General features: G+C 47.1%; 2 protein-coding genes across 3 annotated transcripts in view; one reads left to right on the plus strand and one right to left on the minus strand.

Moving 5' to 3' along the window:
• The first annotated feature begins 1,296 nt into the window (after positions 1–1,296).
• LOC100273051 (uncharacterized) lies at positions 1,297–3,014 on the plus strand. The gene has a single exon (NM_001147500.1). It carries the CDS (start codon positions 1,300–1,302, stop codon positions 2,797–2,799), a length of 1,500 nt encoding a protein of 499 aa, NP_001140972.1. The 5' UTR covers positions 1,297–1,299; the 3' UTR covers positions 2,800–3,014.
• A 1,636-nt stretch (positions 3,015–4,650) lies between these two features.
• Positions 4,651–13,437, minus strand: part of LOC103646196 (uncharacterized) — a 40,962-nt gene continuing 32,175 nt past the window's right edge. The window contains exons 3-7 of one of the 2 annotated variants that reach the window (XR_004856163.1): positions 7,093–7,218; positions 6,642–6,701; positions 6,340–6,423; positions 5,066–5,288; positions 4,651–4,942 (exon numbers count right to left, since the gene is read on the minus strand). The gene's annotated coding sequence lies outside the window, so the exon portion shown is untranslated. Of the gene's footprint in view, positions 4,943–5,065; positions 6,702–7,092; positions 7,219–13,437 lie in introns of both variants that reach the window. The other variant, XR_004856162.1, reaches the window with a different exon arrangement.

Below are 13,437 nucleotides of genomic sequence, written 5' to 3' on the forward strand. Positions count from 1 at the left end.
TTTTTCTGTTCCGAGAACAAAAAATATGTTAGAAAAACCATAATCCTGACAAAATGTAATTTATGTTGGCATAAAGATAATTCAATTTACAATTGTTTCTATTGTCATGCAAGGACAAATTTTTTATATCTATTGATATAAAGACAAATAACAAATTAAAAAGTAACAATTTACTTGTATTGTTGGTGGTATAAGAGTGTTGCATGGAATTATGTTAAAATCCAGACATCTAAAATAATAGAAAGATGTGCTATTTTATAGCCACAATTAAACATACCGTGCATTGTTTAAATTTTTACGGTGTCATTTTAGTAAAAACTATTAGAGCTGGTTTGATGATCATAGAATTGAAGGTAATTGACGGGGAGGAAATCTCTTACTATTCAATATTTTGAATAGCAAAGGATTTCCTCCCCCACAATCTTCCCAATTCTCTAGTCACCAAACAAATCCTTATATGAATCTCTCCACCCTTCGACGACTTTTATTAGCTCTGTTGTATACTTTTTATGAGGGAGAAAAGAAAGGTGAATGAGAAGTTCTAAAAATCTAGTTAGAAAACTGTTGGATAAGTCTTTTCACTAAAATCTCTATCATTATCATTACCATAAAACACGAGTTTATTCGTGTGTCTTTCGCTCGTCCACCAATGAAATATATAAAAAATATCACTTGTTGAGGTTTAAACCGTGATCACTAGTAATAGAGCACGCATCTAAACTACAGATCATGTTGGTTTGTGTTATATAAAGAAACTGTATATGATATATAGAAATCTTAGTGATGCACGAACAACTGACAATTTAAAGTACATTGAACTACTGGTAAGCGTTAGCGCCCGTCTAACCAGCCGCCGAACATTGTTATCCCAGCCAAGAAAGCTCTGCGACGTCACTGATGACGTTCTACAGTCTAAGCGATGCAAGACCTTACGTCATGAGGACAATTTGGACTTACAGAAAAGAGAAGTTAATATTCCACACGTACTGATCTTCTCGTGGTAGACAAATTCTGCTTCATCGTCATCTCCCGACTCCCATTGGTGTGCAGCAGTGACAGTCATGGTACCATTGTCTCATGGACCAGTCTGCATCAGACTGCAACAAATGTCGTGTAGACGTGTAGGCATACGCAGTGCACGGTCACTGCACCTGCATATATAGGGGCAAGAGCTCAGCAGCTTGCCACAAAAGCTCATCAACAAAGCCTGATACGTAACTACTAGGCCGATCGGCCATCCACAGACCCGTCTTAACTCTACCTGCCTGCCACTATACTATCAGCCTGTGCGAGCGAGAAATGGACAGAGCCGCCAAGCCTCACTTCGCGCTCATCCCATTCACAGGAACCATCAGCCACGTGATCCCCATGGCAGACCTCGGCTGCCTCCTCGCGGCCCACGGAGCCGAGGTCACCATCATCACTACGCCCGTCAATGCAGCGATAGCACAGAGCCGTGTCGACCGCGCACAGTCACACGGTGCCACGACTACGATCACGGTTACCGCAGTCCCGTTCCCGGCCGCGGACGCCGGCCTGCCCGAGGGCTGCGAGAGGATGGACCTGCTCCGGTCCCAGGCCGAGGTGCCTCGCTTCTTCGTGGCCAACAAAGGCTTCGGTGAGGCAGTGTCGCGGCACTGCCTCGGCGAAGCGCTGCGCCGTCCGAGCTGCGTCGTCTCCGGGGCGTGCCAGACGTGGACGCTGGGCCTGGCGCGCCAGCTTGAAGTTCCCTGCTACGTCTTCCACGGTTTCGGCGCCTTCGCTCTGCTCTGCATCGAGCACCTGTACAGGCACAGGCCGCAGGAGGCTGCCGCGTTGGCTGACGACGAGCTGTTCGACGTCCCAGCGCTGCCGCCGCCTTTCCGGCTCAGGCTGTCGCGTAGGCAGCTCCCGCCGCATTTCATGCCGACCACTTCCGTCGCCGGGAAGGCGCTGCAGGGGATCCGGGATTTCGACGTGGCCGCGGACGGCTTCGTGGTGCACACCTTCGAGGAGCTGGAGAGCGGCTCGACGGCGCTACTCGCGGAGGCGACGGGCAAAAAGGTGATCGCCGTTGGGCCCGTCTCGCTGTGCTGCGCGCCAAGCCTGGATCCTCGGCTCGTGTCGAACGATGATGCGAGGCGATGCATGGCGTGGCTGGACGCCAAGGCGCCCAAGTCCGTGGTGTACGTGAGCTTCGGCAGTTTCGGGCGCATGCCACCCGCTCAGCTCATGCAGCTCGGCATGGCGCTTGTCGCATGCCGCTCACCTGTGCTCTGGCTCGTCAAGGGCGCCGACTCCCTGCCCGACGACGTCAAGGATTGGCTAAGAGAGAATACCGACGCAGACGGCGTCGCAGGCAGCAAGTGTCTGGTGGTGCGCGGGTGGGCGCCCCAGGTGGCCATCCTGGCCCATCCGGCCATTGGCGGCTTCGTGACGCACTGTGGATGGGGCTCCATCATGGAGGCTGTTGCAGCCGGTGTGCCCATGGCAACCTGGCCCTTTTTCGCAGAGCAATTTATCAACGAGCAGCTCATCGTGCACGTGCTTGGCGTTGGGGTGTCCGTCGGTGTGACGAAGCCAACAGAAAATGTTTTGAATGCTACTACTGACGCCGCCGGTGGCAGCCAAGGGGAGGCTGATGCCGAGGTGGGGATGGAACAGGTGAAGAAAGCCATGGATACGCTGATGGATCAAGGGCCTAAAGGGGAGGAGAGGAGGAGGAAGGCCCATGAGCTGAAACTGAAGGCGAAGAGTGCTTTGGAGAAGGGAGGATCATCCTACACTAATCTGGATAATTTGATCCTGTCTTTTCTTTGAATGTCACCATGTCTTACTTTTGCGTCCCAGCATACATGTTTTGTTTGCCTCTGAGTGTCATACTATGGAGATTTATTTACTCTTTATTTATTATTACTATGGTCATTTGTTTCTGTCGAGTAAAGTTATTGTATTCTAGATCAACCGGTGCTCCTCGATGAGCATGTAATTCTAAGTGATATACGGAATATGGGTTCGTGGATAAATTTAAGGACAAATAAATTAAAGGTTTTTCTTATCTATGACTCTCCCCTTTTTATTCATAATCTGATATTTAGCTGGCATAAAGGGTGAAGGGAACTATGCAGTTGGCTTTAATTATTCCAAAAAAATGGACTAGCCTAATTCATACCCCTCTTGGACATCTTTTCAACCTTGAGACTATATGATTTTGTTTTCCTCTTTCTTCTTTTTCAAAAAATTGAACACTTGATTATCACATCTGGCCATCTGTTATCATCTCCATGTGTTGCCATTTTTCTTAACCTTGCTGTGGACTTCACCTATCTAAATCAAAATAATAGAGTAAAAGTTAGCCCACTATTATTCAACTACGAAAACCAAATATAGGGCTTTCAGGGAGGTGTCATGTGGCATTCCGTGAGTGGGCGAGCTAGAACAAACTTTTGTGCGCTTTAAGTTGAGCCCCGAAGAATAGGGTCATTGTGGTAGCCTTGTGCGCGCACCCAAATTTGGATGCTGACCCTATTTGAGTGGTGATTTTTTTCATCAACACATACATTTACCTATGGCGGGTCAAGTAGGGTCCTACTAGAGTTGCTCTTACAAATAAGGATTTTAGGTTGTAAGGTGAACCATTAAATTATGCACCATGGTGCTCAATATTGACTCTAGAGTTTCATGTGAGATCTAGGAGAGGACCAATGTTGCTAACCTCAAGACAATATTATTTTTTCTAAGCATAATAATCACTTTTTACTCTAAAGGAACTTTAAAAACCAGGGGGCATTAGCAGATTTAGTCTATACTAACCTCCTCTATTGCCTTAGATGTTGAAATTCACCTACAAATTAACTCTACTAGATCAGGAGGCGCACTTCGTGCGCCCTGCAGTAATCATGGCTATTATGAGGCAAGTGGTTTGTCGATCAATTCTTTTTATTATAACCAGAACCAGCAGACTCTGAATGATATATTCTTTTTTCTCTCAGCACACATTTTATTAATCTAAGAAATTACTGTCTCGACCATTTCTCTGGTCAACATCCGGAGTGAGATTAAATTCTGTATCTGTGTTGCCATATGCAACATCAGCAGGACGACAAAAACGCCATGAACAAGTACCAGCACCGTTATGTGTAATAAGTATAAAAAAAGCATACTGATCTAAATCAATGGCACAAAAAAATCGCGAAGATGCAATAAAAAAGAAATCACACTCATCTTTCCCCTTATAGGTTATTGACTCGGTTATACATTGACTATCCTACAGCTCAGTTATAATACATACATGGGCTATCCTACATAAGTCAACATCACAGGATTTGACTGCAGTTATGTACTTGGTTATACATTGTCTATCCTACAGCTCGGTTATGATACATATATGGGCTATCCTACATAAGTCAACATCACAGGATTTGACTGCAGTGGCATCTCAACGATTGGCAGAAGTAGTAGAGGAGTTTTTTACCCAAGCATATGGGTGGAAGTTTAGTGTACGGATTGACTCTGTGTCATGGTTATATAGAAGCCAGGAGTGGTACACGGTTTTTATATCATTTCAAGGTAACAATCTTGAAAATAATAAAGCTTCCCTTATGAAAAAAAGAAAGAAAGAAAGAAATCCATGTGGTCTCTCACCTTCCTGTTTGTCATTGTCGGTGCCGTCAGTGGCATCGTGAATGGTATAATTCGAAACAGTTGGGAGGGTCAACTTGTGCTGCTGGTGCTCTTTGTGTCCCTCTTGCTGGCTTTTCCTTCCCCGGTCGTCTTCCCCAGCTACAAAGATGCCACCAGCAAAGATTCAGAGGTAAAGCACACCAGTTTCACTAAAAGAGCCTGAACCCTAGCGATGTGCCGATGTGAGAGGGAGAAGCTGAGTCTCGGTACCACCACCCAAAATGATAGCAGTGACTTCGTTAGGATCAGCATAATTACTCCGAAAGGATGTTCGGACGACCTGTAAGTTTTTGCATCCAGAATTTGATAATTATAGCAGCTAACATCAAGTCAAATAAAAAATAGAAAGGGCTGTGACGAAACACCAACAGTCCAACACTATTATCGACAGGATGAGACTTACAAGAGTGTCTGGGCCAGCATCTGATGTGAGCACACACTGGGTGCTGCTCACAGCACCCCTTTCACTGAAACACATCCTCCTCAGTGCCTTGTTGCGCCAGATGCTGCAGCAGTTGATCCTCATCTTCTCACTCCCAGAACCTCCATTTCAACATATGGAACACCAAATTGAAATCCACGCTCACCAAAAGTAAATAGCAATGGATATTGCAGTGGCATATAAACTGGACATATGGAACAAATACGTTTAAGGTCTTTGTTGTGTTTTTGAATGATAATGTCTCTTTTAAATGTACCAAAAGATAAGTGTCCACGGACCATATGCTACAGACAACCAGCAGAAACCCAATCCAAAAGCATGCTACAAATGTTAGCTAAACGGACAATTCGCCAAGTTGGAAGATGACGCACATTGTTATGTAAATTAGGGAATGACGGATGCATAACGCCCATTGGTGATCAGTAAATGGAGGCGTCAAGATCCAGGAGGCTAAAGTAAACTGCAACTACTGGCTGTTCCTAAGCTCCTTGCTGATATGACCTGAGACTATGGTTGCTTCAGGCACCCTTATCCTTCAGCAACCCCACCCATAGAGGTGGAGTTGCGGCTTATAGAGCTCGAATATACTCCGTAGAAGACCAAAATAAGAAAGGTGCGCAAGAACTGTTCCCTCTAGTTTTGTTGGAATGGACTGTTCATGGTGTTTTCTTAGCACTGTCGTGCTCCGGACTTTAACTGGAACTGAGCTTCTTGAGTCAACAATAGAGGTAGAATAAATATTTTTGATATTAGTTGATACATAGCAGGGCACCAATTCATTGATGGTATAAAGGAAAACGTATTTAAATCATAGATGGCAAATCATAAGCATACGGTCCATGGTTTAACATAAAGAAATTTGTATGACCAATATTTTTAGTAGTATTATTAAAGTAGATAAATAGTGTCTGTAATTTGAAACTACCGTTGGTTCACATACCTTTAAGCGCAGCCACATATTCACTTAGCATGGGTGTTTTGATGATATGCATAGGTCATGTGTAACAATTAATCAAATCCAATGTTCTGTTTGGGATAGTTTTAGCTCCAAAAAATTTGGTGGGGTTTGTGAAGTAAGTCATTAGATGATCCAGAAAATCGTAGAGCTGGAGTTGTAACCCTTTAGAAGTCATTTACACTTGAAAGAAGAAATATATGATAATACAGAAAACTTTAGAAACTAAAAACATTACACATTGTTGGAAAGGCATAAAGGAAGACGTAATCAAAGGTACCTTAATGAAGCACTGAAATCCTCAGCAGACTGATAGAAGTTTATGAAGCCTGAGTTGGCCAACGGAAGTTTAGAGTTTACTGCACTAAAATATTCATATGCGAAAAAGATTGTATTGGGGAAAACGATAAATGGGGCCAACACAAATTAAGAAGCGCAACAGATTGTATGAAAGCTTTAGGGAGAAAAGAGGATGCATATGTAGGTACAACAAACACAATAAAGGACAGATCACACCTAGCAAGTTAAAAGCATAGATACAAAAGTCGGGAAAAATAGAGCTAAAACAAATTTATACGTCACCTTGACAAAGTAGCGGCCTTCTCAGATTGGAAAAGACTTGTGTTCAAATTGGCAGATTTCCTAATAAAATGGAATGCAAGTTGTTTAAAACTAAAGCCTCACACGCTGTAGAAAACAGTAAAATAATAACAATAACGGAACGGCAAAAAAAACAGACACACTAAATACAGAGCATTTGGGCACAAACTTTCCCAAAATAACAATATTACATTCTATGTAAGATACTGTGGACAAATACCAGAAGTTAGGGTTTCAGCCACTACATTGACCAATTATTTGGCATAAACACATTATAATGATAAACAACTTAATTAGAAAAAGAATAACACGTCATGCACATCATAACTTGAAGGAAAATCGATAGTGAAGAGAATAAACTGGGAGGAGGGGCAATCGTTGTGGCTGATCGATTATATCGAAGTTAGAAAAAAGATGAAGAAATAAACAATACCTTGAGAAGTAGGATGTCGAACAGGTACCAGTTCAAGTCGAAGGAAGAAATAGTCGGAAATGATTGTGCCTAGGGCGATCGTTGTAGTCGTCCGGAGTTTCCCCCTAGGGGAAGCACGCTGCTGAACTGCATAGCTGAAGCACACCTGCACGATCACAACCATTAACCACCATGCAGTCCTGGAAATCTATTTCACTATGTACTGAATCAAAATGCAGGGCAAGACTATATAAAAAACTGACTTTCTTGCCTAGTTCCTAACAAATCCCCGCATCAATCAAGGGAAAAAGGAGCCATACTTTTGCATAATCCTTACTGCCGTAAGGAGGGAGTGTCACACCCAGTTTTAGAAGGCAAACCGAATGCGAACCATGTACGTGCCAGGATCAGTTATTCACGTACACAGCAGTTACATAACATGGACATCATCACACAGTGCTCAAAATAGTATTAAAAGGGAAATAATAGTCGATTACATCATACGTCTGAGACGTCCATATAGTTCTTACAATAAATCAAAGTGCGGAAAAGAAACGTAGATAAACGTGGCCTTCACAGGCAGCCGACTGGGGGTTGCCGCTAACCCACGCCTAGAACTCGTCGTAATCTTGGAACTCCTGGAAGTCTCCTTCCACAGCTTCATCTTCTCCTGAGCAGTGGTTGCAATGCTGACAACCTGAGGATGGGGGGGGGTTTGGTGTGTAGAGCAAGGGTGAGTACACATCAACATACTCAGCAAGTATCCTGTTTGGATGTAGTGGACTAGCTTTATGTGGGGATAAGTCAAGCAGTTGCTTTTAGTTGGTCAGATTATTATTTACTAATAGAAAGCCAAGTTTTAGCATTAACCCAAGTTATTAGCCCGATGTACCCTTTCCAAACGGAAAGAATACCACTTACCAGCACCATAGTCATAACCAGAACCATCGATCTCATAGCCACCTGTACCATAATGTCTCTGATCAAGTACCACTAATCACTGGAGCTCCCTTGGCCGCTCATAACCGCGAGCACGGCTGATATATCAGTTTTCAAACACTCTGCAGAGGTTGTGCACTTTACCCACAAGCCGTGATTCCCTCTTGCCTCGGGCCGATCAAACCCTTAAACACTACCAAGGTGAATAGGCAGGGTTTCACTACGTAGCCTTTACAAAGATTCCCCGGGGCTGTAGCCGCCCGTTAGGTTTCCTAAATGTACCGCAGTCCTCCCCAAGTGACAAATCAACCTTGGCAGAGCGAGCCGCATACACCGAGCCCCATTGACGGCACGACGGCGAAGCGAACTACACCCCAGATCCTCTAATTATTCAGCTAAGGGCACCCCATTCCACCCTCATGGTTGCACTGTTTTCCCGGGCGGTCATCCATAGAACAGGTCCTTACGGAGAGGCACTCGAGAAACCGCTCGAGCCCCCTTGAAGACCACAAGCATAACATCAACATAAGAAAGGGGAAAACAACGTATCATGGATAATCTCATCATGTTCATTGATTAGAGTTGAGCAATAGCATAAAGCTAAGCAATAATAATCCAACCCAAATAGGTAAACAAGGACATGGATAACAAAGCTAGTCAATCCTTAGGCATAAATGTGTAATGCGGGAGGTGAATTAAAGAATGTATAGGACAGAGATAGGTCAAGGGACACTTGCCTCCACCAACCAATTGCTGCTCAGGGGCTTCTCCTGCGGGTTCCTCGGGCTCTTCGACCGGATCGTTCTCTATGCGGTTGCAAGCATACATACATCCATCCATTGAAATTAGGAAACCAACAATACACCATACAAGAGAACAAGTAGATTAAACATGCATAGAATACCACATACAATAATGAGTTACTATGGTTAGAAAGAAATGAGAAAAGGTCTCGCGAGAGTTAAAGCTTATGCCCAAGACGCACTACGGGTTGGTGAATAACTAGACGTCACGTGTTCTAGTTCCAATTGGTTCTAACAAAAGAATTAGCTACATGCACTAAGGTAAACGCGATCACTTTTAGTAGATTAACATTGAATAAGATAGACGATTGGCTATACAAATTAACTAACGTAACCAATTTCCAAATTGAGACTCCTATCTTACTAATATAAGCAACATGATTAGCGCATATAGGATACAGGGGGGGTAGACGGGGGTTAGGGGGTAGACGATCGTGTCGCGGGCACGACGAGCTACGCCGGAACGCTGCGCGAACACGCGCACGCGCAAAGCCACACATAACGTGCTGCGAACGAGTCGCGCACGCGTCGGGGCCGTGCGCTGGCCGAGCTCGAGGCCACGCCGAGGGCCGACACGACGCGAGCAAGGCACGGCGGGGCGAGGATACGGTCGGGCGAGGCCGGGGCGACCGGGCCGGGGCGCGACGGGAGCGGCCGAGCCGGGGCACGGGGCGGCCGAGCCGGGGCGGTTGAACCGGGGGGGGGGGGCGGCTGAGCTCGCCGGGAGGCGGGCGGCCGAGGTGGCCGAGTCGGGCGGGGGCGGTTGGGCCGGGGCCGGGGCGCGAGCGACCGAGCCGAGGCGGCCGAGCCGGGGCCGGGGCGGCCGAGGCCGGGCGCGGGAGGCGGCCGAGCCGGGCGCAGGGGAGGGCGGGGCGCGGCCGGGCGGGCGGCGCGGGGTGGCCGGGCCAGGTGGGGTCGGGGGCGCGAACGGCCGGGGTGGCTGGGGCCGGAGCCGGCCGGGCGCGGGCGAGGAGATGGCGGCCGGGGCCGGGCCGAGCTCGCCGGGACGGCCGAGCCAGGGGCCGAGCCGGGTGGCGCGGGTGAGGGGAGGGCGCCGGAGGGAGGAGAGGGAGGAGGAGGGGGGGAGCCTCACCGTGGGCGGGAACGGCGGCGGCGGCGCGCATGGGCGGCGGCGGCGCTAGGGCAAGGGGCGGCGGCGGCGCTAGGGCAGGGGAGAGGGTGAGGGAGAGAGAGAGAGAGAGAGGGAGGGGATTTTTGGAAAAAGAAAAAAAAGAAAAGAGAGGGGGGGGGGAAACGGTTGGGCCGACTGGGCCCAAAGTGGGGGGGGAGGGGGGGCGCGCGGCTGGGCCGGCGCGGGGCCCACGCGGGAGGGGGGGGGAAGGGGGCGGCTGGGCCGCCAGCTGGGCCGGCCGAAGGGGGGGGCGGCTGGGCCGAATAGGGGAGAAGGGGGGGGAAGAGAAAGGAAAAAAAGAAAAGGCTTTTTCTTTTTTCTAATTTCTAATTTCCTCTAGATGAAAGCATTCACATTTTTAATCAATCAAAAAGTATACATGGTTCGGCATGGTGCATCACACAAAATAAAGTGTTTTAAGGTTTTGCTTTACACGAGGTCTAAAGCCAAAACCCGCTATAATTTTGGAAAAGATCAAGGTTTAGCGAGGGAACGAGAAAAAAAAAGAAAAGGGTAACGCCTGAATTTGGTGAGAGAAAAGAAGAAAAAATTCTACCCCCAAATTCAGGGCGTTACAAACCTATCCCCCTTAAAAGAATCTCGCCCTCGAGATTCAGGGTTGGCTAGCAAAGAGCTCTGGGTATTTAGCCATCAGATCATCTTCACGCTCCCAGGTTGCTTCTTCCTCGGAATGGTGATTCCATCTGACTTTGCACATTCTGATGGTCTTCCTTCGGGTGACTCTGTCTGCAACCTCAAGGATTTGCACTGGCTTCTCAACGTAGGTCAAGTCCTCCTGGACTTCAAGACCTTCCACTGGCAACTGCTCTTCTGGCACACGCAAGCACTTCCTCAACTGAGACACATGAAAGACATCATGCACTGCAGACAAATTCTCTGGCAGACTGAGCTGATAGGCCACTTCTCCACGCCTTGAGAGAATTTGGTACGGGCCAATGTAGCGGGGTGCTAGCTTGCCTTTCACTCCGAACCTTCTAACTCCTCTGATCGGTGACACTTTCAGATAGACAAAGTCTCCGACTTCAAAACTCAGCTCTCTTCTTCTTGTGTCCGCATAGCTTCGCTGCCTTGATTGCGCTATCTTCAGATTCTCTCGGACCATCTTGATGTTTTCTTCAGCTTCAAGTAGAATGTCTGGCCCGAACACTTGCTTCTCCCCAGGCTGATCCCATTGCAACGGAGTTCTACAACTCCTTCCATAGAGCGCCTGAAATGGTGACATCTTCAAACTGGCCTGGTAACTGTTGTTATAGGAAAACTCTGCATAAGGCAATCGCTTGTCCCATCCGGACTGATCTTGCAACGCACAGGCTCTCAACATGTCTTCAAGAATTTGATTGGTCCTTTCGGTCTGGCCATCTGTCTGCGGATGATATGCTGAACTGAAATTCAGATGCGTGCCCAAGGCTTCATGCAACTGCTGCCAGAAATGAGAGGTGAACTGCGTTCCTCTGTCTGACACTATCTTCTTTGGCACACCATGAAGACAAACGATCCGAGACATATACAATTCTGCCAATACGGCACTGCTGTAGTTGGTCTTGACAGGTATGAAGTGGGCTGACTTGGTCAAGCGGTCCACCACTACCCAAATGGAATCGTAGCCGGCTCGAGTGCGAGGCAATCCGACTATGAAATCCATACCAATTTCATCCCATTTCCACTGAGGGATCTGCAACGGTTGCAACAATCCAGCTGGTCTCTGGTGCTCTGCCTTAATTCTTCGACAACTATCGCACATAGCCACATGCTCTGCGATTTCCCTCTTCATTCCGTACCACCAGAATTTCTTCTTCAGATCCTGATACATCTTCTCACTGCCAGGGTGAATCGAATAAGCTGTCTCATGAGCTTCCTTAAGGATCAACTCCCGAATGGACTGGACATTGGGAACACACAAGCGGTCTTTGAACCATATCACGCCTTCTGCATCTTCTCGAAAATCTTTGCCTTTGCCATCTAGAATCAGTCACCGGATCTCACTGATCTTCTCATCATTCTTCTGTGCTTCTTTGATTTCGTGCTCTAAGGTAGGTTCCAACTCAACTGTGACTCCTCGCGAATTGTTCAGAAATCCGAGACTCAACCTATCAAACTCCTTGGCCAACTCATAAGGCATCGGACGAGCGACCATCAGATTGTCTTGACTCTTTCTGCTCAAAGCATCTGCCACTACGTTTGCTTTGCCTGGGTGGTAATGGATCTCCAACTCATAGTCTTTGATCAACTCTAACCATCTTCGTTGCCTCATGTTCAACTCTGACTGAGTGAATATGTACTTCAGACTCTTATGATCTGTGTAAACATCGCATCTCTGTCCATACAGGTAGTGCCTCCATGTCTTCAGTGCGTGAACCACTGCTGCCAACTCTAGATCATGGATTGGGTAGTTCTTCTCATGAACCTTCAGCTGTCGGGACGAGTAGGCCACAACTCTTCCCTCTTGCATCAACACACATCCTAAACCTGTGTAACAAGCATCACAATACACCGAGAAGGGCTTATGCACCTCAGGCAAGACTAGGACAGGCGCTGTAGTCAACTTCTCTTTCAGCGCTTCAAAGGCCTCTTGGCATTTCTAGGTCCACTTGAACTCAACTTTGTTGCCTAGCAACGCTGTCATTGGTTTCGCAATCTTCAAAAACCCTTCAATGAATCGCCGATAATATCCGGCCATTCCAATGAAACTCTTGATTCCTCGAGCATCTGTTGGCGCTTTCCAGTTCAGAATGTCTGCCACTTTCTTCGGATCCACAGCCAATCCTTCTTTGTTGATTATGTGACCCAAGAACAGGACTTCATTGATCCAGAATTCACACTTGCTCAACTTTGCATACAACTGGTGCTCTCGCAATCTCTGCAATACCATCTTCAAATGATCTGCATGCTCTTCCTCGCTTTGAGAATAAACCAGAATGTCATCAATGAATACCACCACAAACTTATCAAGATAATCCATGAATACACTGTTCATCAAGTTCATGAAGAATGCTGGCGCATTGGTCAAACCAAAAGACATCACTGTGAACTCATACAAACCATACTTGGTAATGAATGCCGTCTTCGGAATGTCCGAAGGTCGGATCCTGAGCTGATGATAACCTGACCTCAGATCAACCTTGGAGAACACACTGGCTCCTCTCAACTGGTCGAACAGATCTTCTATTCTGGGCAAGGGATACTTGTTCTTGATCGTGACTTCATTCAAAGCTCGATAATCGATACACATCCTTTTGGTGCCATCTTTCTTTTCCACGAACAAGACAGGAGCGGCCCAAGGCGAGGTGCTTGGCCGAATGTAACCTTTCTCTGACAGCTCATCAATTTGCTTCTTAAGCTCAACCAACTCTGGCCCAGATATTCTGTAAGCTCTCTTAAAGATGGGGGCGGTTCCGGGAAGAAGCTCTATGGCAAACTCAACTTTCCGCTCTGGTGGCATACCCGGTAAGTCATTTGGAAACACATCCGGGA

The sequence above is a fragment of the Zea mays genome, chromosome 2 (assembly GCF_902167145.1).
Source record: "Zea mays cultivar B73 chromosome 2, Zm-B73-REFERENCE-NAM-5.0, whole genome shotgun sequence".
NCBI lineage: Eukaryota > Viridiplantae > Streptophyta > Magnoliopsida > Poales > Poaceae > Zea > Zea mays.

Coding starts and splice junctions, on each gene's coding strand:
- LOC100273051 (NM_001147500.1), top strand. CDS start 1,300: ATGGACAGAGCCGCCAAGCCTCACTTCGCGCTCATCCCATTCACAGGA.